Source organism: Yamadazyma tenuis, chromosome 1 (assembly GCF_029203305.1).
Source record: "Yamadazyma tenuis chromosome 1, complete sequence".
NCBI lineage: Eukaryota > Fungi > Ascomycota > Pichiomycetes > Serinales > Debaryomycetaceae > Yamadazyma > Yamadazyma tenuis.
Genome location: NC_089461.1, coordinates 1,760,720 through 1,784,573, shown reverse-complemented (window position 1 = coordinate 1,784,573; position 23,854 = coordinate 1,760,720). Strand labels below are relative to the sequence as shown.

Below are 23,854 nucleotides of genomic sequence, written 5' to 3'. Positions count from 1 at the left end.
AAGGTGAAACAACCTCAAAATGAAACCGGGTATTGCTAAAACCATCCTAAACAGAATATGGTAACAGAATATTGCCTACGTATTTATTATCCATAAACCCTACCTCTCTCTGCCACACTTGAATCCTCTGCCTGCTTCGAACATACACTCTGCCGACGGCCCCTTTCGTGCCCCTACCACCGCACCCAAATTCTTCAACATATCGCAGAAAATTTTTTCAATTTCACCCACGTATCAAACATGTCTGACGAAAGAACTTTCATTGCCATCAAGCCAGATGGTGTCCAAAGAGGATTGATCTCCTCCATCATCGGTAGATTCGAAAACAGAGGCTTCAAGTTGGTTGGAATCAAATTGGTCCAACCCACCGAATCCTTGTTGAGAACTCACTACGACGACTTGCAATCAAAGCCATTTTTCCCATCTTTGTTGTCCTACATGTTGTCTGGCCCCATCTTGGCCACTGTCTGGGAAGGTAAAGACGTTGTCAAGCAGGGAAGAGTCATCTTGGGTGCCACCAACCCATTGGCTTCTGCTCCTGGTACCATTAGAGGAGACTTTGCCATTGACATGGGAAGAAACGTGTGCCACGGTTCCGACTCTGTTGAGAGCGCCAAGAAGGAAATTGACTTGTGGTTCAAGAAGGATGAGTTGGTTGAATACAAGCACGCCTTGCTTTCTTGGATCTACGAGTAGATATGTTTATAGTCAATAAGCACATTTATTTGTACTAAGCAGCCACAACCAGCTGCGACCGCGAATTTCTCACTGCTCTCTATTTACAACTCTCATTACTGTAGCTATCATGAGCATGGAAGATGACTTGTTCAACGTGCCCGACAATGACGACGACATGAATGACGACGACGACGAAGAATTGGACAACGACAATGAAGATAACCGGGTCGACAATCAGGGTGATGATAATAGCGACAACGACAATGAAAACGAAGACGACGACGAAGACGAAGACGATGAAGAAGATGAAGACGACGACGACGAAGATGACGACGACGACGACGACAATGACAACGACCAGGCCAATGATGACGACGCCAACGACGACGCCGACGACTCAAAGTTTGTGGATGCACAGGAAAATCACGACCTGCCGTCGAAAACTAGTACAGCACCTGAAAAGACCCTGCCCGAGGTCGACGACGCCGACAATGCTGACGAGGACTCCGAGGTACTGTCGGACGATGACGCCGATGTCGACGCCATGGCGGTGGACTCAGATATCCCCGTACGACAGGCACTCATCCAAAAAGCCCAGCAGACCTATGACCTCGAAATAATCCCATCAGTCGCCATGCCCCATGCCTCCCAGTGCCACGCCGTTGCCTTTACCGATGGGCCCAAGTGGATAATCACCGGTGGCGAAGATGGGTTCATACGGAAATACGACTTTATTGCATCGATCGAAGGAAAGTCTCCCTTAACAATGGCCCAGAAACATAATCTCGTGGACTCCGTCACAAAGGCCGGGGTGATCTGTTCCTACTGGGAGAATGAACAGCCGATGACCAAGAATGAGTTGATGGTCATCAATCCTAAGGTCAAGACGTCGGACTTCACGGCCGGAACCATCAGTTACGAGCCTAAAGTCAACCCTGTGTACGCGTTGGAAGTCGAAAGAAATGGATACTGGTGCTTATCAGGGGTGCTATCTGGTGGAATCTCCTTGTACACCATGCGGTACAACGAGGGCAGCTTACACCATTATTTTCGACACGGGGTCAAGAAAACGGCTCCATCGCTCGCGGGAGGCCACAACGATGCCATCTCGTGCTTGAAACTCAACCAGTCTCAGGACCGGCTTCTTTCTGGGTCCTGGGACAAAACCATTCGTGAGTGGGACTTACAGTCCGGTAAGTGCACCACGTTGTTTGCTAGTAGCTCGGGCCAAATTTCCCAGATCCAATTCAGGCCCCATGGGTTGAGTGATTTGATAGTGCTGTACGAGGACGCGGAAGACATGGAAAACAACAGTGACATGGGAAGCTTGTTTGGAGATAGTGACAATGAGCAGAATGACGATGTGCAAAGGGACACGGAAAAGCCCAAGAAGGTAAACCCAAACAAAAATGGCAACAGCAAGGTGTATCGGAGCGAAAGTGTTTTTATGAGCTCGAGCAGCGATGGAACCGTGAATATCTGGGATTTGAGGACCGGTACGGCGCCCATTCTCAAGTACGGGATCCCCAGTGGCACACCTCCGTGGTGTATGAGTTCTACGTGGTCTAATAACGGAGATTTTATCTACGTGGGGAGAAGAAACAGCACTGTGGAAGAGTTTTCGCTCAAAATGCCTCATAAAAGAGATACCAAGGCCAACTTTGTGCCCAACGTGCTGAAAACATTACAGTTCCCCAAGATCTCGGGGCCGGTGACCGCCATCTCGACCATGCCCAATGAAAACTACTTGCTCTGTGGATCGCTGGACAATATTCGATTATACGATCTCAGTCTTTACAACCCAGAAAACCCTACTGTGGCCACAAAAGATTCTAAAAAGGGCCAGGCCACGCCGTTTTTGATTGTTCCGGGTCATCACGGTGGAGTGTTGAGTTCTTTATATGTGGACGAAACCGGCCGGTTTATGGTGAGTGCCAGTGGGAACAGGGGATGGGGAAATGCCAGTTATACCGATTCGGTGCTCGTGTATGAGATTGATTTTTGAGTTAGTGGACACAGAGGTACTCAACGAGGTGTACAGATAGATAAGCCGTTGTATAGTCACAAGAGTCGTAAACATGGACGAAGTGTATTCACCACGTCAACATATGTAAATAAATAGTCACGTCGTAAAGAATGAAATCACCCCAGGTACCCATAAAGAGAGTTTCGGACATTTCCTAGTCCCACCCGGTTAAGCCAGCCGCCCACACTCGAAAGCTTGAACGAGTTCAAGTTCATATCAAAGTATTTGAGGATCACGTTATGGCTCTGTCGGGTGACAAGAAAATGAAGCAAGAACCCCAAGAACCCCACCGTCAAACTAATCTTATAAAGGGTCGTCAACTTGAAGACATTGTTTCTCTTGATAGGAGGCCCTTCACTATCATCATTGGAGTCTGAAAATAAAAGCTTCTTGAAGTACATCGACGAAGTCTTGAGGATCTTGGTGTTCAAAGAGGCGGTGGATGAGTGAAGTGATGACATTGAAGATGATAACGAATTATTGAGCGAAGTGTCAAAGTCCGTCAGCTCCTCTAATTGGTGGTCTTCAAACACCTTGCTCTCGGTTTCCAAGTTATACACCATAAGTCTCGCCATCTCTCTGTCCTGGGTCTCAACGTACTGTTGAACAACTTTGGGGTCATTGGCCAAAGAGCCGTCAGGACTGGACCGATAAGGAACTGAAGTCGTTAGCAAAACCGAGCTCTTATTATACTGTTTGAACCACAACTCATACGTGAAGGTGCTATTGCTGAGGTTCATAATTGGGTAAGTCTCGTAGTAGTGTTTGGCTTTGTTCAAAATTTTCACCATATCAGAGTCTGTAAGGTCTCGGAACAAACTGTTGGAAGACAAAAGATTATGGAGCAAATCCTTGTCAACGTTGGCAAAGTTGTTGTCGGAGTCCTTGATGTGAAGAGCCTTGAAGATTTCGTCTCGCTTGAACATCAAAGCTGCAACGTAAATGTAGATGTTGATGAGCACCGAGTGGTAACTCAAGGAAAAGTCCCAAAGCATCAAGAGCTGGCCCAAGTCGTTGATATCATGGCTGAACAACGTCAAGATACATGACAAGCCCTGGTAGAGACTATAGTCGTAGTAAGCTCCATCTGAAGCTACATAGCTATTACTCAATTGTTTCACCAACTTGAAGAACCGGTGATCCACGATTTCCAACACCGTGGGAATCAACTTCAAGTGCACAAGCGACAAGTTGATGTCGGAGATCATGAAGTCTCTCAAATGGTTTAAGGTCAAAGCCTCCAAGAGCTTGAAACTGCGGGTCTCATCGACCTTGTTTCGAGTCGGGTCGTAGCACACCACCAAGATGATACTGGCGATGTCGTGGAACCCTTGGTAATAGTGCAACAGCGGGTACTTTCTCAACAACTTGACCACGAGGTTGAGGAGGGTCTTCTTGAGATAGCTGATCTGCTCATCGGAGTAGGAGTCGGTCTGGGGAAGCGACGCAAAAGAGCACTTGATGTGGTTCAAGATCGTGAACGACCGCTTGATGTCCAACTTGACCTGCTCCTCGTCTTTGTGGAGCGGAACATCATTGATACTAAGGTCCTCAAGAAACATGGAAGCGTCCACCAGGCTCACAAGACGGGCATCAGTGTCCCCAGGCTCGTTCCAGTCTACGAGGCCAAGCAACACCGGCCAAGCGCCACGGCGGATGTCGTTGTTGACAAGGCCATCGGTGGACCGCAGATACTCGATGATTTCGTTGTGTTTGCAGCTGTTGAGATACTCGTAAAGGGTTCTGGTTTTAAGCAGTTTGATCTGGTCGTTCAAGGGCCCGGTTTCGGAAGTGTAGAACGACTTGCCGAATTTGTCGACATCCATGGACACCCAATCCTGCTGGGAGTCGTTGGAGTCACTTGGGTGACGGGGGATAGATGTTTGGGTGGTGGTGTGATTGTGAGGGTCCCCTGAAAACAATAGGGATTCACGAGGTTCTGGGGGTGGATCGACACGGGCCGGCGATGGGGCCGGCACTGACACCTCGACGGGGTCCACGGAGTCGAGCTGTCGCTCCTCTATTGTGGGAGAGCGTCTGGGGTTATCCAAATATCCCTCGCTCACTGCTATCATGGTGCGGGTAGATGAATGAAATGTGAGAAAGCGGATTTGCGCGCGGACTCAGGAAAGGCCATGAATTCTCGCGAATCACCTCCACAAAAACCATACCATGATCGCATCATCCATCATTAATGAATTGAAGCCCGACGGCGGCGAGCTCGTGGTGAGCTGGACAGATGGCCAGACGCTGCGCTTCCACAACGTGTGGTTGCGTGACAACTGCCACTGTGACGAATGCTACTACTCCATTACCAAGCAGCGGCTCTTGAATAGTGCCAGCATCGATGAGAACATCCACGTTAAGTCTGTAACTGTGGATGGTAGTGGCCCCGCCGCCACTGTACATATTGTGTGGGACCAGAACTCGCATTCCAGCACCTATCCCGCCGCCTGGCTCCACTTGCACTCGTACAACCCGGTGTTGGTGCCGGTGGACGAGAAGATTGGAGGCCAGAAGCAAACCCTCCAAATGGTTCACTGGGACGTGCAAACCATTGAGAACTCATTGCCATCTGTTGACTACAATGTGGTGATGGCGTCGACCGATGATACCGATGCCGAGCACGCCATTGCCGACTGGGCCCTCAAAATTTGGAAGTACGGCTTCTGTCTCATCGACAACGTACCGGTGACCCCCGAAGACACGCAGGCATTATGTGAAAAGTTGATGTATATCCGGCCCACACACTACGGCGGGTTCTGGGACTTCACCAGCGATTTGTCCAAGAACGACACTGCCTACACCAATATCGACATTCTGTCACACACCGATGGCACCTACTGGAACGACACCCCTGGGTTGCAGTTATTTCATTTGTTGCTGCACGAAGGTGAAGGTGGCACTTCATCGCTCGTAGACGCATTCCGGTGTGCCAAATTGTTGAAGGAGCGGGACCCGGACAGCTACGAGGTTTTGACTCGGATCCCGGTGCCTGCTCACTCGGCTGGTGAAGAGAAAGTGTGTATTCAACCGGACATTCCCCAGCCAGTTTTCAAGTTAGACGGTCAGGGAAAGTTGGTACAGGTCCGGTGGAACCAATCGGACCGGTCTACCATGGACAATTGGGAGAACCCAGCGGATGTGCCCAAATTTTATAAGGCCATCAGACTGTGGTACGGGATTATCAGTGATTCCAAAAACGAATTTTTCTACCAGTTGAGACCGGGCCAGTGTTTGATTTTCGATAACTGGAGGTGTTTCCACTCCCGGACAGAGTTCACAGGGAAGAGAAGAATGTGTGGGGCGTATATCAATCGGGATGACTTTTTGTCGCGGTTGAAGTTGTTGAATTTGGGACGGGATGCGGTATTGGAGTCGATCTAGCGGTGATGTGTGCGCTTGTGGATTGCCGAATCGGGAACGCGCGAACCGCCAGGTTGGATCTGTTTAACCGATGCCCCCACCCTATCAATGCTCACAACTCATCACAACTCTCACTCTACAACATCAGTTCCTCTCAACAATATATTACTCTATATAGATTCGGAAATTTTATGGAGTCCTCAGAAAATACAGAGGTTTGGTCCAGCCCAATCCTTTGGATCGTTGAATCTCAAGTTTCTCTCCAACTCTCTGATGGCATCAAAGTCCTCGTCAGTCAAATTAAAGTCATTGAACTCCAAGTTCTCCTTCAATCTGTTAGGATTGTTGGACTTTGGAATCACAGCAATGTTTCTCTGGGTGGCCCATCTCAACAAAACCTGAGCACTAGTCTTACCGTGCTTATCAGCGATGGCAGTGATGGTGGCGTGTTCAAGCAAGTTAGGAGAGCTCTTTGCTGCGGGGTTGTCCAATTCAAGGTAACTGTTACCACCGAATGATGAGTAGGCAGTGATGGCCACACCCTTGTGTTGGGCGAATCTCACCAATTGAGATTGTTGCAAGTATGGGTGGTGCTCAATTTGTAAAGCAGCTGGCACAACTTCAGCCTGCTTGATCAAATCAGTCAAAAGACCTCCGTTGAAGTTGGATACTCCAATGGCCTTGACTTTCTTTCCAGCCTTGTAGATCTTTTCCATGACTCTCCAAGTGTCAATGATTGGCACATCAGCCAATTCGATCTCTGACTTGGTTCCGAACCCAGAAGGATATGTTTCTTCAAATGGCACGTACTTGAAAGAAATGGGGAAATGCATCAAGAATAAGTCAAGGTACTCCAATTGCATGTCGGACAAGATTCTGTCCAAAGCCTTTTCAACCACCTCAGGGTCGTGGTACGAGTTCCACAACTTGGAAGTGATGAAAACATCTTCTCTCTTGACTAAACCAGATTCAAAAGCTTGTTTAAAACCTTCTCCAACTTGAACACAGTTACCGTAGTCGGCAGCACAATCGAAGGTTCTGTAACCGGCCTTAAGGGCATTGATAACGGTATCAGCACAAGAACTTTTGGCGACTTTCCAGACACCAAAACCAGTGAGAGGCATTTCAGCCCCGGTATTTAACTTAATAGACATAGTGATAGTTAATTTTGAAAAAAAGGGAATCTGGGGGGTATTTATACCCCAGCTATGTCGAAGTGTCCCGCTCCTGTATATAGTTGCGGCAAATCGACGAGTAACTTTCCACTCGGTTTTGTTTGGGGCTAGCACAGTTTTTTTCCGAGAGTGCCCCCACTCAAACCTTGCCCCAGAGATCCAGGGACACTGGCCCGCCTCCGCCCCGTCACTTGACGTATATTGGCCCTACACGTTTGTTGACCGCCAATTTTGATCTCCATGAACCTGAAGCTTGACACTGTCTTCAGCACTTATTCCGCACTCCTTGGGAAGGGGGAAGGTCGATACGAAGGCCCTAGTTATTTATTTCCTATATATTTAAACAGTCCGACGGTCGCTCATGAACCGAATGACCGGGCCCAACCCCGTAAACTCGACGGTCTTCTCGTACCACGCCAATAATACCGCCCCCTGTTTCGACCCGTAGCTGGTGTCCATAATCTTATATAAGTATTTAACCAAAGTATCCTGTTCGTCACTAGATAATTGTTTCACAAACGGCAAGATGTCGGTGTTGTTGTTCTTGACGGAGATCAATGTCTCAAAGACCAATTGGTCGTAGCTGGCCTTGGCTGCAGGTGATGAAAGGTAAGGGGGGTTTTGGAGAGCGGTTTTCAACGCTTCGGCAAATTGGCCCTTGGAAAGTTTGGCCTTGCACTCGGCGATGATTGAAGGGATGGCAGCCTCGTCTACCGGGTTGGCGATGGCGGGCACGAGTTCTTCCTTCAGGAGGAACTTATCTGGTTCGAATGCGTCGATATCTATTCTCCTCCAGTCTTCCATTAGTGTGTTGGTTTTGAAATGTTGCGGGTGAGCAAGCGCGAAAAGCCTTGGTGGGTGTCTGGGTCAAAAGGGGAGAAGCTACTGTGTTGTGATAGATATTGTGTTTGTGTTACATAGTGTGTTTGTGTTACATAGTGTGTTTGTGTTACATAGTGTGTTTGTGTTACATACTGTGTTTGTGTTACATACTGTGCTTGTGTTACATACTGTGTTTGTGTTACATGGGTCGGACCTAGTTTGTTATACCCAGCTTATGTTTGATTCCCGCTTTCCACCACCAGATCCACATCTCTACTCTACTCTACAAATTCCAACTCAGGACAATATTCATTACTCATACTAAACCTCAGACTAGTGCACTCACACCTCCTGTATACTGCGTGTGCTCGAGGTTGGCACCTTCTCGATCAGCCCTCCATCCACATCCTCTACCTCAGCTACCGCAACCTTTCCGGACTCGTCCATAATCACCTCCTGCTTTCTCATGGCAATAATCTCGTCAGCCTTCTTTCTCTTCTTCAAAGCCGTACCTCTAATACTAAACAACACATCCATGTTCTCCAATGAAATACCTCTAGTCTCAGGAATAATAAAGTACACAAACGGGACCGATAACAACAAGCATGCTCCAAAGAAGTAAAAGGACCCGTACTTAATGTTGGTCATCATGTATGGGTTGGAGTACACAATCACAAACTGCATGAGCCATTGGGCCATAACACAAATGGTCATACAGAAATTTCTGATAGCCATGGGGAAAATCTCAGAACACACAATGAATGGCATACAGTTCCAACTGAAGGCATAGAACACAGCGAACATGTAAACACATGCCAAAGCTGCCCGAGATCCTCCGTCCTTTTCAACGACATGGTCAAATGAGCCCGATAATTGGGAGTAAATTCCAAGATACATCATGAACACAAATGTCAAGGAAGATCCAAACAAAAGCGGACCTCTTCTACCAAAGTAATCGACCATGAACAACACGGCAATGATATTGGTGACAGTCTTGGCCACCCCAAAAATCCCGGTCGCTAACAAATCCACATTGTTTCCAGAAACTCCAATGGACTTGAAAATTGTAGGGGAGTAGTAGTTCAAGGCATTGATACCCGATAAGTTCTGCCACACCATCACTGACACACCCACAAATAATCTGTACCGCATGCCTGACTTTGTGACTTCCTTTAATTTGATGTAAATCTCGTTTCTCTGGATGAAGTTGCCGGTTTCCCTCAACACATCTTTCTTTGCGATCTGGGCTTCCTCATTCAACTGGATCAACACTGACTGGATCTCATAATTGATGTACGGATGTTCTGCTGGTAACTTTCTGATCCTGACCAATGCGTCTCTGGCATCATCCACACGGCCGGCCTTAATCAACCATCTGTAACTTTCTGGTTGGAACCACATACACAAGATAACGGCTCCTCCAAAAATATACTGTAAAGCAAATGGAATCTGCCATTGACGTTCGCTGGTATCCGGCTGGTGGATCTTAACGGCGTAGTTGACCCAGAAAGCAAGCAAAGAACTGGTCTGGTAGACACATTCATATAACCCAACTGTCAATCCTCTAACGGCTGGTGGAGACCATTCGGCATTGTACACGGGCACGATCATCGACATGGTTCCCACCAGTAATCCGGTGATAGCTCTACCAGCATAGATCAATCCAATTTTCCCACTGGAAGCAATTTGGAATGTCACCCCGATAACAAACACAATAGCAAATGCAAGCATGGTTTTTCTTCTACCGAATTTCTCATTGACCGAATAGGCGATAATAGCACCAAAAAAACACCCGGCCTGAAACGTAGATACAATGTTGGCCTTTAAAGCTGCCAACTGGGTTCCAGTTACCGAGTCCAACCCGTACCGGGCAGTAAATGATGGGAGCGAAATGGCACCTCCAATGAACCCAGTATCGTAACCGTACATGGCAGACCCAGTGGAAGCAGCGAGAGCCAAGAGCAACAAACGGGAGTTATAAGTCTCGATCGGAGCTGGATGCGCAGAGTCATCTTTGTGGGCAAATTTACTTAAGAGCCACATGATTAATAATAAATAACTGAAGGTTTATGGGTAGGTACATAGGGCCTTATATACCTGAGGGAGGAAGATCTGGAGATACGAATGATGTGGGGTAAATGCGTAGATCGCGGGCTCTTGCCAAATAGGCACAGCATCATCTGTACTTCTTCGTATTGTCAACGGGAGAGGTTTCCGTTGAGGAGTGTATCCGGGGGATTTTCTGGGGAAGCGAATGTCGTGGTGGTGGGGTAGGTGGGGTTCCCAGGGCTCGCTACCGTTCCCAATGGAGTATTGTTTTGAGGTTATCCCGACAAGTGGGGGTGATTGTTATGATTTTCTGCGGCCCATGGGCCTGGTTAGCAGCTGAAGTATTAAGGACGATATAGAGTTTCTCCGAATAGTTGTACGGTGCACAAAACAGGTTTTATTTGCAGTGCGGACAAGGAATAAAACCGGTGAGTGATAACCTAATAAGACGCGAACGTCAAGTGTTGGGTTGACTTGATGGAGGGAGAAGCAGTAGTCGACGAGTGGTCCACTTCCTGGTTGGTATATGGGGTGTAATTCCTGGTGGTCATTATGCGTCCACTTCCTGGCTGCACTCCTGGATGCACTCCTAGTTGTACTCCGGGGTGCACTCCTTGTTGTACCCCTACACTCCCTCCATCTACATGTACTCAAGCTCCATATATTCTATCTAAATTGACTCTTCGGTCTTCTTAATCAACTCATACATAGGCTTGTAAGACTCCCACTGGGTATCACTCAAAGCATGGTTCATTGGCTTTCTTCCCACTAAACTCTCACCCAATCCCAAGTGCTCCTTGATTGCTCTCTTGATGGCTAAAAATCCGCCCTGGGAGGCCAATACTTCGGCCTCGGCAGCCACATACTGCAACTCTCTGGCTTCGTGGTACTTTCCTTCGCTCACTAATTTAAAGAGCTTGACAAACGTCTTAGGGAAACATCCAGAAAGTGCATCGATAACACCCTTACCATTAATAGCAAATAATGGCAACAACAATTGACCTTGTCCCGATAAAAGCTTGAAGTTGTTGGCTTCAACCTCTTTATCAAGTCCGATTCGTGAGTACTGGTGAACATCTCCGTGCGAGCATTTGCACCCAATAACGTTGGGGTGCTTGGCCAAGGTTCTGATGGTTTCTGGTGACGTTTGCAACCCATTGGAAACTCCGGGGTAGACGTATAAAATGACCGGTAACTCACTGTTATCGGCAACTTCAGTAAACCAGTCAATAAGACCTTGTTGCGAGGTTTCAGGTCCGTAGTAGAACGAAGGTAACACCATGGCCACTGAGGCCCCGGCCTTCTTGAAGTCCGAGATCGACTTCAAGCAATCCTGGATGTTATGCTGTTGTACTCCGGCGATGATTTCAAAGTCTGGAACCGCTTGGTGCAACTTTGAAAGCAATTCGATTCTTTCAGCCTGGGAAAGCAAGGCATTTTCTCCAGTTGATCCCAATGCAACAATACCTTGAATACCGTTTTGTTTAAGGAACTTTGCATGTTTGATTTGGGTATCAAAGTCAATGGTGTGGCCGTCTTTCTTGTAAAAAGTGACGATAGGGACGTAGACTCCTTCGGTAATGGACTTAGTCATGGTGGGGAATAAAAATGGTGGGGAATAAAAATGGTGATGGCTTTGATGTCAGGAAGGATCGGCCATATATAAGGGGAGCCGATGGTGGGTACGACAATGTCGTGCCTTCCCCCTCGGGGTTCGCAACTGGTGCATTTAACGGCCATGGTGTCCGTTATCACGGAAAGCACTTCCGGAAAGGTAAGTCATGTCCGCAACTTCCATCTGGGGGAATGCACGGGCACTGTGAGCGGCTGGGTGTGGGGGTGGAGTGGGGATATGGGTCAGATATCCGTTGTAGCACAGTGCGTGTGCAATTTACATGGGGTATGGGGTATGTATGCGCACCTTGGTAACAGGTGCTAGTCGCACTTGCATAATAGGGCTGCGTGATGGTAGGAAGTCTAATGGGTGTTTAAGGTTCGACATGCGCAGGTAGCGAAGATGGTGCGTTGTTAAGGTAGTGGTGGACTTCCAAGGACTACCAGGAAGACAGAAGCTGTCAGAGAATTACAGAAGCTGTCAGAGAATTACACAATCTGTCAAGATTGACAGTCCTGTCTCGTCCCAGCGCCTCGTCATAGTGTCAGTTTACTGTCGTATCTCGGCCTGATATCTCGTTCCGTGCCCATCCTAGTGTCTCGCTCTACATCTTGCCCACTGGCCAAGACCTCCTACGCCCTGCCAGTGACACCCACCTGATGCACGCTATGCATAAATGTATATTCAGTAGTCCGGGTTTTATATCTCCCTGGTTCTAATGGCTTTTCGTGGTTTCATGGGACCCTTCAATCATCCTATCATTATACCCATCTATAAACTTCAACACCTCATCGCGCAACTCGGTGGAATCAATCACTATCACCACCAACCCGTCACTACCCACCTCATACTTGATATGTCCGTCATTCGGAACCGCCACTGTCTCGTCAAACTCGTTGAAAAAACCGTCCACCTCGTCCATCGTCTGAACATAGTCCATTAGTCTCTCTTGTAAATCACCCTCAGGTACGTCTGGGGAGTTAATAAGGGTAATAATCCGCAACGGGTTGTCAAGCTCCTCGAGATGGTCGTTCTCATTGGTGAGAGGCGTGTCAGGCACCACGATATCGATCGGCTGGGTATCCACCACCTGGCTGGAACCGTTATTTCTCTTGCTCTTCTTGCCCATGGTGCGATGAGAAAAGTGCGAAAGTGCGATTAACTAAAAATCTAACTGCAAAAATCATCGTGATCAAACTACAACGACCACTTCTTGAACTGGTTGATCAACCCGTTGGTGGAGGCATCGTGGCTCGACACCTCGCGGCCATCGTCCAACTCCAGGCCAATCACCTTCGCCAACAGCTTACCCAACTCGACCCCCCACTGGTCAAACGAGTTGATGTTCCACACGGCCCCCTCGACAAACGTCACGTGCTCGTAGTAAGCAATCAACGCCCCCAACGAGGCCGGGGTCACCTTCTGCACCAAAATCAGGGTCGTGGGCCTATTGCCCGAAAACACCTTATGAGGTACCAATCCTCCGGTGGCTCCCTCGGCCTTGACGGTGTCTTCACTCTTACCTACCATTAACGCCTCGGCCTGGGCAAAGAAGTTGGACGCCAACATTCTCTGGTGCAAGTTGTCTCTAATGGGGTTGTGAGACTGGGCTGCCAAAATAAAATCGGCCGGAATCAACTTGGTTCCCTGGTGCACCAACTGGAAGAACGAGTGCTGGGCGTTGGTGGCAGGCTCACCAAATAAAATGGTGCCGGTCTCGTAGTTGGTAAACACATTGGCTCGGGTGACACTCTTTCCGTTACTCTCCATCGACAACTGCTGCAAGTACGCAGGGAACCGGTGCAAGTACTGGTCGAATGGGGCCACCAAGTGCGTCTGGGCTCCGTAGAAATTGTTGTACCACACAGACAACAAACCTCCCAACACCGGAATGTTGTGCTCCAAAGGAGTCTCGACAAAGTGCTTGTCAACCGCTTCTGCCCCCTTCAAAAACGCCTCGAAGTTGTCGTACCCGATGTAGATGGCCACCGACAACCCAATGGCAGACCATACCGAGTACCGGCCTCCCACCCAGTTTTCAAACCCAAACATGTTTTTGGTGTCGATACCGAATTTGGCTACTTCTTCGGCATTGGTCGACAAGGCAGCAAAGTGCTTGGCGATGTGGGCAGCGTCCTTGGCAGCCGCCAAGAACCACTCCTTGGCGCTGTTGGCGTTGGTGGTGGTTTCGGCGGTGGTGAAGGTTTTGGACGCAATCAAGAATAAGGTGGTTTCAGGCACACACTTCTTCAAGGTTTCGGTCAAGTGAGTTCCGTCGATGTTCGACACAAAGTGCACATCCAAGCCGTCCTGGGCGTACTTCTTCAACGCCTCGGTGACCATCACCGGTCCCAAATCAGATCCTCCAATTCCGATATTGACGACATCGGTGATAGCTTTGCCAGTGTAACCGGTCCACAGGCCGGAGCGGATTTGCTCGGAGAACTGCTTCATGTGCTGCAACACTTCGTCTACAACCGGAGCCGTGTCCTGGCCGTCAATTGGCATGGGCTTCAAGGCTCTGTTTCTCAACCCAACGTGGAAAACAGCTCTGTCTTCAGTGGTGTTAATTTTGTCTCCAGCAAACATGGCATCTCTCAACTGCTCGATATTGGCCTGTTTGGCCAACTCCACCAATTGATCCAACACTTGGTCGTTGACAAGGTTCTTTGAAAAGTCAAAGAGGATTTCGGACTTGTCAAAGTTCTCAAATGTCTTGGAGTACTTGGAGAATCTCTGGGGGTCCTTTTCGAACTCCTGGGCAACGTTGAACTGGCCAATGGCTTTGTGGAGAGTTTCCAACTGCTTCCAGGCGGGCAATTCGGAGGCTAATTTGAAAGAAGACATGTTAATGTATGGGTGGTATAACAAGTATGTGTGATCAAATTGAAAAAATCACTCGGGGGAATAATGTGCGATTTGAAGAAATGTCGTTGGGCCCATCAACCAACAATTTCCCATTTATGAGTGGGATGACGTGGGGGAGGAAGTGGCGCGCTCATCATCTAATTGGTGAGTGTCGTGGTAGCTGATGGGTCGACCCGTAGCCTCATACTGATGTTTCTAATCCCCCACCATCCACCCACTAACCATCATTGGCTATCACTGGAGTGGAGGCGACCGAGCCCTCGCTAATGGGGATAGTCGCGGGCAAACTACGACATTTGATCGACATTAGGTTTGCCGAACTCCCCGACTCATCAGGTGTTCATCTCACGTGACCTTGCCCTTCACACTTGCTCTCTGAAAAGGCAAGTGTGCTAACCCTCTTTGACTATCACTATACATATCACCTTTCATACACCCACTCTCCTTTCAACCCTCACCCAAAATCATCGCGCTCAAATATGCTCATTTTCTATTCCCCATGTCAAACAACGGATTAGTGTCCAGATGGGCTACCAGCAACGACCTCGTTGAAAAGGCCACTCATCAAGACAGTCTGGTGTCGCCCCATCACAGCTATCACCCTAAGACACCTCCACCCGCAAAATCTCCATCCAGAACCACAAAACTCGAAAGTATTTGGGCAGATGCAGTGAATGAGCCATCACCAAGTGAACCCTCTCACCTGTCTCACCTGTCACGGGGCAAGGCCTCCCATTCCAACAGTCGCCCCGCACGTCATCGTGGAGGTAAAGCACCCCTACAGACGCCCCCACTGTCGAGCGAAGCAATGCGACCCCCCACCCAAGATGAAGAACCATTGGCACCAATGACAGATGCGGCCCGACTGTTTGCCGCTCGATTGGGAACCAATCCCAAACCCCAGAATTCTACCAAGACTTCTACCAAGACTCCCACCAAGACTCCCATCAAGACTCATCCTCCCAGAAATCCCCCCACTCACCATACACCCAAAAACTCCTACATCTCCGATGATGCGGCTGATGCTGAGGACTCTGAGTCACCCAAGCAAATGTCAGCTGCTGCCATGGCATTTGCTTCCCGTTTGGGTATATCTAGCTCTGCGCCCCCACCATCTCACAAGTCTGGCAAACCTCCCAGGTCGTCTCATAGATCTCAAGAGAAGTCGCCCAGACACGACACTCCCAAGAAACTCCCAAACTCCAGGAACCTTCCCCCCAAGAATCGCAAGAACCAGGAAGCCGAACAGCTCGAAAAGGAGGAAGCTGCTCGCCAAGCAGAACTTGAAAAAGAGAGATATAAGGCCGAGATAGAGCAGTTGGTGAAGGAAATGGAGAGCTCCGAATTAAACTGGGCCGACATCGAAGACTAACGGCTACCATCTGGTGCAAGTAACTATTGGTATCAGTCTTCTCTTTTTGTATATTATTCGTAATCATTGTGCATTTAGCTAATTTGACGTTATAGATTTAATTTGCAGCCACGAAAGGCTAATAAATTATGACCTACTTCGTCTCTCTCACATTCATTACATTCGTGTCCCCTACCATCACTAACTGATCACATCTCTTTGCACATTTCAAAACATCTTCAACAGTTCTAACTCCATGCATTGACAAAATAATAGTTCCATGAAAAGTCAATTCGTCCACGGTCTCAACTCTAGTGGACATCTCCTTGAGTAACGCTTCCTGATACAAAGATGCAGTTGCTATGCATGAGCCTTGTATGCTGATTGAAATATCAGCACACTTTTCGGCTTCCGCCACATTCACATTGGTCTTGGCCAGGGAACTCTTTCTATATGATAATGCTGATCCTTTTATCTTTATCGAATTCAATTCCACATTATATTCATTCAGGTAGAGCTTAAAAATGTCTTCACTGGTGCGTACGATATTGAGACGGGTGCGTTCAACGTCTTTATCAACAATCATCTCCCAAAGAACAGACTGGTCAGTAGCCTCTGTAAAATCTCCCATTACCACCAACCGTTTGGGATGAGAAACCGTCAAGTTGCAAAGAAATTGTGATTCAAAACATATAACGTTGTCGAACTTTCCTTGAAGTTTGGCCAAGTCTACAGCGGCCACAAACACAAACTTCAGAAATGCGCTCATCATAAGCTGCTTGACTTTGTGTTCGTTGTTCTCAAATCCTAACACACTGGACGCTTTGCGAAGGTTATCATAAATATCAAGAAGTTTATGGTGAGCATCCATTATCTGGTTCAAGTCTCCTTCAACTTCTCCAAACGGATATTTGGTTGAGGAATCCTTTTCGAGAGAATGTAGAAACTGCTTCCATCTTCTAGGAACTTCGTATTCAAAGAAGAAAAGTGCATCTTTGAGGGTAAAATGTTCCATTTCCATCATACCTGATACTTGCTTCGTTTCTTCAAGAAGGTCCTCAATCACCTTGATGGGATCTTCCATCTTCTCAAAACTGGCGCTCACTTTGGTGATTTCAGCTGGTGGTTCGTATCGTTTAACCCAGTTTGTGTGTGGAAAAACCACCAATGTGCGTTCACCTTTGAAGTTCCTGTTAATGTTCTTCAAAATAGCATTCAAAACGTCCATACTCCCAGAGTGTGGAGGTGTGTCAATGAGATTCACACTTTTAGTTAAGGCTCTGTAGACTGCAGTAGACTGAATTTTGTTTAATGCCTTCGCAGCTTCAGCTTTATAAGTCACTGTTTCTTCAGTTAAGTTAACATCTACGATATGTGTACCATCTGACCGTTTCTTATTGGCCCTCAACGGAATGGCACCAGGCACAAATCCCTCGAAACTCATTCTGTTCAACAGGATCGTAGTATGTGTATACTGGAGGTTTATCGATGGTTGCAAAAACTTGGGTACTTTCACAAAGTAGTTGAATCTTTCACAACTGGCACCCAATTTGGTTTGTGTTCGTATTGGCTCAACCAATACTCCATTTTGATTCTTTGATATCACCTCAACCACCACAAGAGTCTCTATTCCAAACTTGTTGACTCTCGGAACGTCAGAATACTTATTGGGCTTGGAAACTTCAAGCAACAAAAGTGTTTCACCAATATCACACTCAACTTTCAGCAATACACATGCACTTTTCAACCACCTTGTTTCGACGTGGCTGAAGTACTTACTCTTACCGCCGATTTTGAGGTTTTTGGACTTGTCTAGTGTGATTTTCACTCTTTGGAGTACTTCCGCGAGGTGAGTAAATATACGATACTCTGTTTGACTTAGTATCGGCAATGCAAATTTGAATGGCGACATTGACTCATACACATCATAAAACACCTCCAGGTCGTTAAAATCGAGCTTCAGCTGTATCAAACGGACTTTGAGACCATGTAACACCGCGCTTTTGGCCAAACCGGAAAATCCCAACTCTAACTTCAGCACAACTTCCTCAAAATCCGTGCTGAGAACGTCGAGATCATCTTTCACGTCATAAGTGGTCCCTGAAAGCTCATAAGTCTTATAGTAAAGCCTCAAAAATGCTGGGTACATGTCACCTCGCAGGCTTACCAATGGCTGCAAATACGGCTTGATTCCCGTGATGTCGCTATTAAAACATTCAAATGGAAAATTAAGACTCTCTATCTTCTTCACTTCAGCCAGCCAACTCAACACCGCCCGAAGATACGTGTCGTACTCGACCCCTCCATCATTTTCATACAGAAGATCGATATTCTTCAATAACAAGTCTTTCAACCAATTCTTCATCAAATAGTCCGGTCCGAAAGCACTGTTGTTGTTTCCCGCCACGAGATCCTTGTGTACATCCGGCCGCCAGCCCAACTCCACAAGACGCTTCATGAGCATAATGCACACTCGGTGGAGTCTGAAATTTGCGTCTTTCTTGAGGCCAAAAGTGATGTTCAAAAGCCTTACAAAAAAGGCATTGAACGTAGCGTGTCTGAGTGCCCACCCAAGCCGTTGTGGATGTTGAAGCTCGTACAAGCACATGACAGCCATCAATTCCACATGGGCCTCGGTGACATCGGGATTAAAATATGGCCAAAGAACATGATCAAAGTACCGAGTGTGTGAAAGATACAGCAAATTGGCCGGTGATGGGTCGCTCTTTACGATCTCGTGCACCTGACCCACGAACTGCAGTTTCCAGTTCTTCGGCACCCCATTTTTCCACTGGTTCAGGAGTACCGCCAACTTTTCCACGTTAGTCTGCACCATAGCTCTTCTCAAACCTACAGCAGCCCTTTTCGCGCTTTTTTTCCCAAAAATTTTCACTGACAAAATCTTCCACACCACAAATGTTGCACAGAATCACCGGAACCAGAGGTATAATGGGGACCAGGCTCCTCAGCACCAGCCATATGATGTTTGGGGCAGTACCCTCCACCACACCTGTGGAATTCAAGTTCCGGCCGGCATTGGCAGCCAAGCAAATGGTTCCCCCAAATGCCACCCGTTCCAAGCTCAAGTCGTTGAAGAAGAAAGAAAAAAGACTCAAAAGACAGGTCACCCGTGATATTAACAACCTCAAGCAACACCACTTGAAACATGTGAAGTTCCAGGTGGACCCAGTGTTGGGAAACCCCAGCAACGGGTTCATTCAACGGGTGAGAGAAGACATCAGTGACCAGACCAACTTGGCTGGAGGATACACCAGAGAAGAAGTGGAAAAGCTTTTTTACGGGGTAGAAAAGGTCACGTTGAGCAAAATCAAGGGCAGTAACGTGTTGCTCGAGTCGGCGGTTGAGGCGGAACAGCACAAGAAAACGGCAGTGTTGACGATGTTAAACATGAGAAACACCAACGCCAAAGACAAAAGGCTTTTGGCTATCAACAGAGCCAAGAGAGAATTTGCGCGTGTGGAGGGTGATACGGGCTCGCCCGAGGTGCAGGCGGCCATCATGACGGTGAAAATCCATTTGGGCATGGATCATGTCAAGCAGTTTCACAAAGATAAGGTGCATCTTCAGAACGTGAGAGAGCTTGTGCAACAAAGACAGCTGATATTACGGTACTTGAAGAAGGTGCGGCCTGAAGACTATTACTACTGTCTTGAAAAGTTGGGGTTGACAGACGATGTGATTACCCGGGAGTTCAACATGGGAAGACAGTATCTCCAGGACTATAAGGTTTGGGGAGATAAGCAGTTGGTGAAGTTGAGCGACAAACAGAAGAGAAAAGAGCAGAAGTTTACCGAGTTGCAGAAGAAGGTGGTTTCATACAACCAGTTGGCACGGGCCAACTTTGATGCGTTGAACTAACTTGTACATAATATATTATCATTATCTCATACTTGCGGATATTCATGGTAGACTTTAGAAATTATTTTCCTCAATACTCTGATAGAATCCCATTCTCTCCATCTCTATATATCGTCTCCCACTAACTCCAACAACTCGTTCACTCGCTCGCTCGTGGTATCGTCCTTCAACACCTGCAACTCCTGGTTCAAGGTCAGCGCATTATCATATATCTGTGCCTTGAGCTCATTACTTTCCGTCACCAACGCCGATAACTCCTTGAAATACTGCAAGTTATCGATACACAACTGGTTATATATCAACCGCAACGACTGCACGGTCTCATTCCGTTTGTGGCTCTTGTTGGCCTCAATGATCTCCCTGGGTGTAAGTTTGTCGATTTCAATGGCATTCTCTCCATTGATCCCTCGGACTTTCGCCAGATGGATGATCTCATCAAGCAGGTCAAGCTTGTTATGCAAGTCCCGCTCCTGGAATATGAGATCAAACTCTCTAATGGAATTATTGAACCAGAAGTCGATGATTTGAGACCGCGCCAGTTCAAGCACCAGTTCACCTTGGCTGGTGCCGGCGACTGTGGGGTAGCACTTCTTGATCAGCTCGATGTCGAGTGATTTCTTGATAGACTCCTCGAGAGCCCGAGTGCACACGAGCCGAAGCCGTTCGTACCTTATCTTGTCAAAGGTGTCCATGGTGAATAAACAACTGAATAAACAAGCGCGCACAAAAATCCTCACACAAAAAAATATTCTTCACGTGAGAAGCGAGAGAGCACAAGCGACAACGAAGCGAGCAGCAGAGAAGAGTGGACCTTGGATACAGCGGCCACTGGCTGGCCACAATGGCACCTTCACTTCCCTCTTCGCCCGTGCTACCGCCTCCTCTGCTTCTGCTCCCCCCCATGTTCACGTTTTTGTGGTGGCTGCTATTGTGCTGCAAATCATCGCATAAATATTGTGGCATCCGCACTTTTCCAATTTCCTCATCATGAGCTACTCGGGAAATTCCTTCACCTCCAGAACCACCTCGTTCTCCCAGCAGCAAGCCGCGTACCGCAAAACGTCCGTGGGACCCAACACACCACTTGGAACCGCGCTGGGCGCCGTGCCGGTCAATTCCCCGTCACCAGGTCCATTTGAGTTTGGCGGCAGAAGTTATGTGATTTCTGGGTCTGTCAACCCCAACCGCCGCTCCAGCATCTCGTCGCCCGCCGTGCACTCCACCTTCCAGGTAGACGAGCAGACCGCCAGCTCTGCCAACATTGGTGTCATGGAAGACAACTTTTCTGACGATAGCGCTGCTGGCCCCGATTTCCTGGACGACTCGTTCCACGACGAGTATGTTTCGCCCACCGCCGCCATTGAGATCCAGGGCGAGTACGATGGCCAGGACCCTACTGACCCGGGTTCAGATGTGGTGGGGTCGCTTAGTGATGACTCCCACCTCCTCAAGGGGTCTTACGCAAAGTACTTTTCAACCTCCAACCCCTTCGCCCACGAAGACGACTACGGCCCCGGCACCGTCCAGCCCGTACGGCGGTCGCAGTGGCTCCACCACGCCCTCCGACCTGTGCGTTATATCCCCGCCGTGTTTCTCGGAACCCTTCTCAACATCTTGGACGGGTTATCGTATGGAATGATCATGTTCCCCGTAAGTGAGCCAGTATTTGCGGCCATGGGGCCGTCCGGGCTCTCGATGTTCTACGTGTCGTGCATCGTGTCACAGCTCGTGTACTCGCTCGGTGGCTCGGCCTTCCGCAGTGGAATTGGGTCCGAAATGATTGAGGTGACGCCGTTTTTCCACGCGATGGCCTCATCGATTTTGGCTGAAATCGGTAACGGCTCCAACAATGACACCGTCATCGCCACCACCATCGTGACGTACGCCATCTCGTCTGTCGTCACCGGCCTCATTTTCTACGTGCTTGGAAAACTCAAGTTGGGCTCGCTCGTGGGGTTTTTCCCACGTCATATCTTGGTAGGGTGCATTGGCGGAGTCGGATACTTTTTGGTGGTCACAGGCATCCAGGTGTCGCTGCGTCTTGACGGTGAGTTTCTGTACCATCTTGACACTTTCCGGGTGCTTTTCGGGTCGGTCCAGACGTTTCTTCAATGGTTTGTACCATTTGTGCTCACGGCCATTCTCATCGCCATCCAAACCAAATACCATAACTCGTTGATCGTACCAATGTTTTTCATCGGGGTTTTTGTGGTGTTCCACGTGGTTGTGGCGGCAGTGCCGTGGTGGTCGTTGAGTACGGCCCGTGTCGCTGGGTGGGTGTTCCCGTCGGTCGATGACGACGAGCCGTGGTACGGTTTCTACGAATACTACCGGTTTGGATTGGTCGACTGGTGGTGTATTGTGCGCCAGATCCCCACCATGTTGGCCCTCACGTTCTTTGGAATTCTCCACGTTCCCATCAACGTCCCGGCCCTCGCCGTCACCGTCAACATGGACCAGGTCGATGTGGACCGGGAATTGGTGGCCCATGGATACTCGAACGTGCTTTCGGGACTCGTGGGATCGATCCAAAACTACTTGGTATACACCAACTCGGTGCTCTTCATCCGGGCAGGGGCCGACGACCGGCTCGCGGGCGTGCTCCTTGCGGTGGCCACCGCCGGGGTGATGATGGTCGGCCCCGTCGTCATTGGCTTCATTCCTGTTTGTGTGGTGGGCCTGCTCATCTACTTGCTCGGGTACGAATTGTTAAAAGAAGCGTTGTACGATACTCGCGGCCGCTTGACCAAGATCGAATATTACACCATCATCATCATCGTGGTGGTCATGGGAGCTTGGGATTTTGTGTACGGGGTATTGGCCGGAATCTTGTTGGCATGTCTTTCGTTTGTGGTTGAGGCTGCCACCACCCCCGTGGTGCAGGGCATTTACACCGGTGTGGTGGCCCGGTCGACCGTGTTGAGACACCCCAAACAGCAGGAGTTCTTGAAGGACGTGGGCAACCAGATCTGTGTCGTCAAGCTCCAAGGAACGTTGTTCTTCGGGTCCATTGGTGGAGTGGAAGCGTCCATTCGGTCGCGGTTTGAGGTGGACAACTTCAAGAGAGACCCAGTCAAGTTTTTGATTCTCGACATGAAGGGAATCGTATCGATTGACTTTTCCGCCTGTGAGGGCTTCAGGCGGATCTTGAACTTGGCCAACGAGTTCGAGACCCAGTTGATCATCTCGTCGGTGGTGGACAATGATGAGACCGTCAAGGCGTTGCGCGATGCCGGCCTCTGGGACACCGACAATGCTCTCAGTCTCCAGTTGTTCAGCACCTTGAACTACGCTTTGGAGTGGTGCGAGAGCTCGTTCTTGGCAACCTACAAAAACGTCATCCGGCAGAAGGAGTTGGCCCACGGTGGGGATTCGTCCAGCTACGATGTCTTGGGGATGACTCGCCACAAGTCGATAGTAGCAGCCAAAACCCCCATGAGTGCCTTCGACGCCTCGCTTGGCACCACTCCCAGAACTACTCAGGTGTACCAGGCGGCCACCAGGACGGTCAAATCGCATCAAACGTCTCAAAACAAATACTTTAACTCGAACGACACTCTGTTCAAAAAACAGCCCTTGCCGTTGCTCATGCTCACGTTCCAGGGATTGTCCGATAAGGACGCGGAGTTCTGGTCCCAATTGACCGACTACTTTGTCAAGGAACAAATTCCTGAGAACTTTACGTTCTACGACACTTCAACCAACAAACCAGCATTTTTCATTGTGGAAACAGGCTTGATTAAGTCGCTTCTCCGGTTTGAGAGCGACGAAACCGAGTTACACTCCAGCATATTGCCGATGACGGCATTTGGTGATCTCTTTGAGGTGTCTCACTCACGGGAAATCAGTTATACCACTGTGAGTGACTCGGTGGCCTGGAAACTTTCGCAGTCCAAGCTCACCGAATTGTTGCAAACAGCAAATGGATACAAGATATATAACGAGCTCCTCATCATCCAGAACAAGTTGACGCGCGAGCGCTTTGACACCATGACGGCCAATTTGGTTATCTCGTGAGCAGACTC

General features: G+C 48.6%; 15 protein-coding genes across 15 annotated transcripts; 6 read left to right on the top strand and 9 right to left on the bottom strand. All coding sequences in view use genetic code 12, as the record gives it.

The window, feature by feature from the left end:
* Window positions 1-240: 240 nt before the first annotated feature.
* Window positions 241-696, top strand: ndk1 (nucleoside diphosphate kinase Ndk1; the record flags this gene model as incomplete). The annotated part of the gene is made up of 1 exon (XM_006688250.2): window positions 241-696. One exon carries the CDS (start codon window positions 241-243, stop codon window positions 694-696), a length of 456 nt encoding a protein of 151 aa, XP_006688313.1.
* Window positions 697-805: 109 nt separating this feature from the next.
* Window positions 806-2,683, top strand: SPT8 (Transcription factor spt8; the record flags this gene model as incomplete). The annotated part of the gene is made up of 1 exon (XM_066157541.1): window positions 806-2,683. The coding sequence occupies one exon, from the start codon at window positions 806-808 to the stop codon at window positions 2,681-2,683; it is 1,878 nt and encodes a 625-aa protein (XP_066013638.1).
* Window positions 2,684-2,820: 137 nt separating this feature from the next.
* Window positions 2,821-4,779, bottom strand: GYP8 (GTPase-activating protein gyp8; the record flags this gene model as incomplete). Its single annotated transcript, XM_006688249.1, has 1 exon — window positions 2,821-4,779. The coding sequence occupies one exon, from the start codon at window positions 4,777-4,779 to the stop codon at window positions 2,821-2,823; it is 1,959 nt and encodes a 652-aa protein (XP_006688312.1).
* Window positions 4,780-4,876: 97 nt separating this feature from the next.
* Window positions 4,877-6,091, top strand: PSN45_000864 (trimethyllysine dioxygenase; the record flags this gene model as incomplete). The annotated part of the gene is made up of 1 exon (XM_006688247.2): window positions 4,877-6,091. One exon carries the CDS (start codon window positions 4,877-4,879, stop codon window positions 6,089-6,091), a length of 1,215 nt encoding a protein of 404 aa, XP_006688310.1.
* Window positions 6,092-6,270: 179 nt separating this feature from the next.
* XYL1 (NAD(P)H-dependent D-xylose reductase (XR)) lies at window positions 6,271-7,224 on the bottom strand (the record flags this gene model as incomplete). The annotated part of the gene is made up of 1 exon (XM_006688248.1): window positions 6,271-7,224. One exon carries the CDS (start codon window positions 7,222-7,224, stop codon window positions 6,271-6,273), a length of 954 nt encoding a protein of 317 aa, XP_006688311.1.
* A 360-nt stretch (window positions 7,225-7,584) lies between these two features.
* Window positions 7,585-8,049, bottom strand: ARC15 (arp2/3 complex subunit; the record flags this gene model as incomplete). Its single annotated transcript, XM_006688906.1, has 1 exon — window positions 7,585-8,049. One exon carries the CDS (start codon window positions 8,047-8,049, stop codon window positions 7,585-7,587), a length of 465 nt encoding a protein of 154 aa, XP_006688969.1.
* Window positions 8,050-8,409: 360 nt separating this feature from the next.
* PSN45_000861 (uncharacterized protein) lies at window positions 8,410-10,110 on the bottom strand (the record flags this gene model as incomplete). Its single annotated transcript, XM_006688245.1, has 1 exon — window positions 8,410-10,110. The coding sequence occupies one exon, from the start codon at window positions 10,108-10,110 to the stop codon at window positions 8,410-8,412; it is 1,701 nt and encodes a 566-aa protein (XP_006688308.1).
* Window positions 10,111-10,786: 676 nt separating this feature from the next.
* On the bottom strand, window positions 10,787-11,710 carry PSN45_000860 (aldolase; the record flags this gene model as incomplete). The annotated part of the gene is made up of 1 exon (XM_006688244.2): window positions 10,787-11,710. One exon carries the CDS (start codon window positions 11,708-11,710, stop codon window positions 10,787-10,789), a length of 924 nt encoding a protein of 307 aa, XP_006688307.1.
* Window positions 11,711-12,446: 736 nt separating this feature from the next.
* On the bottom strand, window positions 12,447-12,860 carry PSN45_000859 (uncharacterized protein; the record flags this gene model as incomplete). The annotated part of the gene is made up of 1 exon (XM_006688904.1): window positions 12,447-12,860. One exon carries the CDS (start codon window positions 12,858-12,860, stop codon window positions 12,447-12,449), a length of 414 nt encoding a protein of 137 aa, XP_006688967.1.
* A 68-nt stretch (window positions 12,861-12,928) lies between these two features.
* Window positions 12,929-14,578, bottom strand: PGI1 (glucose-6-phosphate isomerase; the record flags this gene model as incomplete). Its single annotated transcript, XM_006688242.2, has 1 exon — window positions 12,929-14,578. One exon carries the CDS (start codon window positions 14,576-14,578, stop codon window positions 12,929-12,931), a length of 1,650 nt encoding a protein of 549 aa, XP_006688305.1.
* Window positions 14,579-15,446: 868 nt separating this feature from the next.
* Window positions 15,447-15,971, top strand: PSN45_000857 (uncharacterized protein; the record flags this gene model as incomplete). Its single annotated transcript, XM_006688902.2, has 1 exon — window positions 15,447-15,971. The coding sequence occupies one exon, from the start codon at window positions 15,447-15,449 to the stop codon at window positions 15,969-15,971; it is 525 nt and encodes a 174-aa protein (XP_006688965.2).
* Window positions 15,972-16,104: 133 nt separating this feature from the next.
* Window positions 16,105-18,786, bottom strand: PSN45_000856 (uncharacterized protein; the record flags this gene model as incomplete). Its single annotated transcript, XM_066157540.1, has 1 exon — window positions 16,105-18,786. One exon carries the CDS (start codon window positions 18,784-18,786, stop codon window positions 16,105-16,107), a length of 2,682 nt encoding a protein of 893 aa, XP_066013637.1.
* An 80-nt stretch (window positions 18,787-18,866) lies between these two features.
* PSN45_000855 (mitochondrial 37S ribosomal protein uS15m) lies at window positions 18,867-19,829 on the top strand (the record flags this gene model as incomplete). The annotated part of the gene is made up of 1 exon (XM_006688240.2): window positions 18,867-19,829. The coding sequence occupies one exon, from the start codon at window positions 18,867-18,869 to the stop codon at window positions 19,827-19,829; it is 963 nt and encodes a 320-aa protein (XP_006688303.2).
* A 104-nt stretch (window positions 19,830-19,933) lies between these two features.
* PSN45_000854 (uncharacterized protein) lies at window positions 19,934-20,521 on the bottom strand (the record flags this gene model as incomplete). The annotated part of the gene is made up of 1 exon (XM_006688241.1): window positions 19,934-20,521. One exon carries the CDS (start codon window positions 20,519-20,521, stop codon window positions 19,934-19,936), a length of 588 nt encoding a protein of 195 aa, XP_006688304.1.
* A 295-nt stretch (window positions 20,522-20,816) lies between these two features.
* Window positions 20,817-23,846, top strand: PSN45_000853 (uncharacterized protein; the record flags this gene model as incomplete). The annotated part of the gene is made up of 1 exon (XM_006688239.2): window positions 20,817-23,846. The coding sequence occupies one exon, from the start codon at window positions 20,817-20,819 to the stop codon at window positions 23,844-23,846; it is 3,030 nt and encodes a 1,009-aa protein (XP_006688302.2).
* Between the last annotated feature and the right edge of the window lie 8 nt (window positions 23,847-23,854).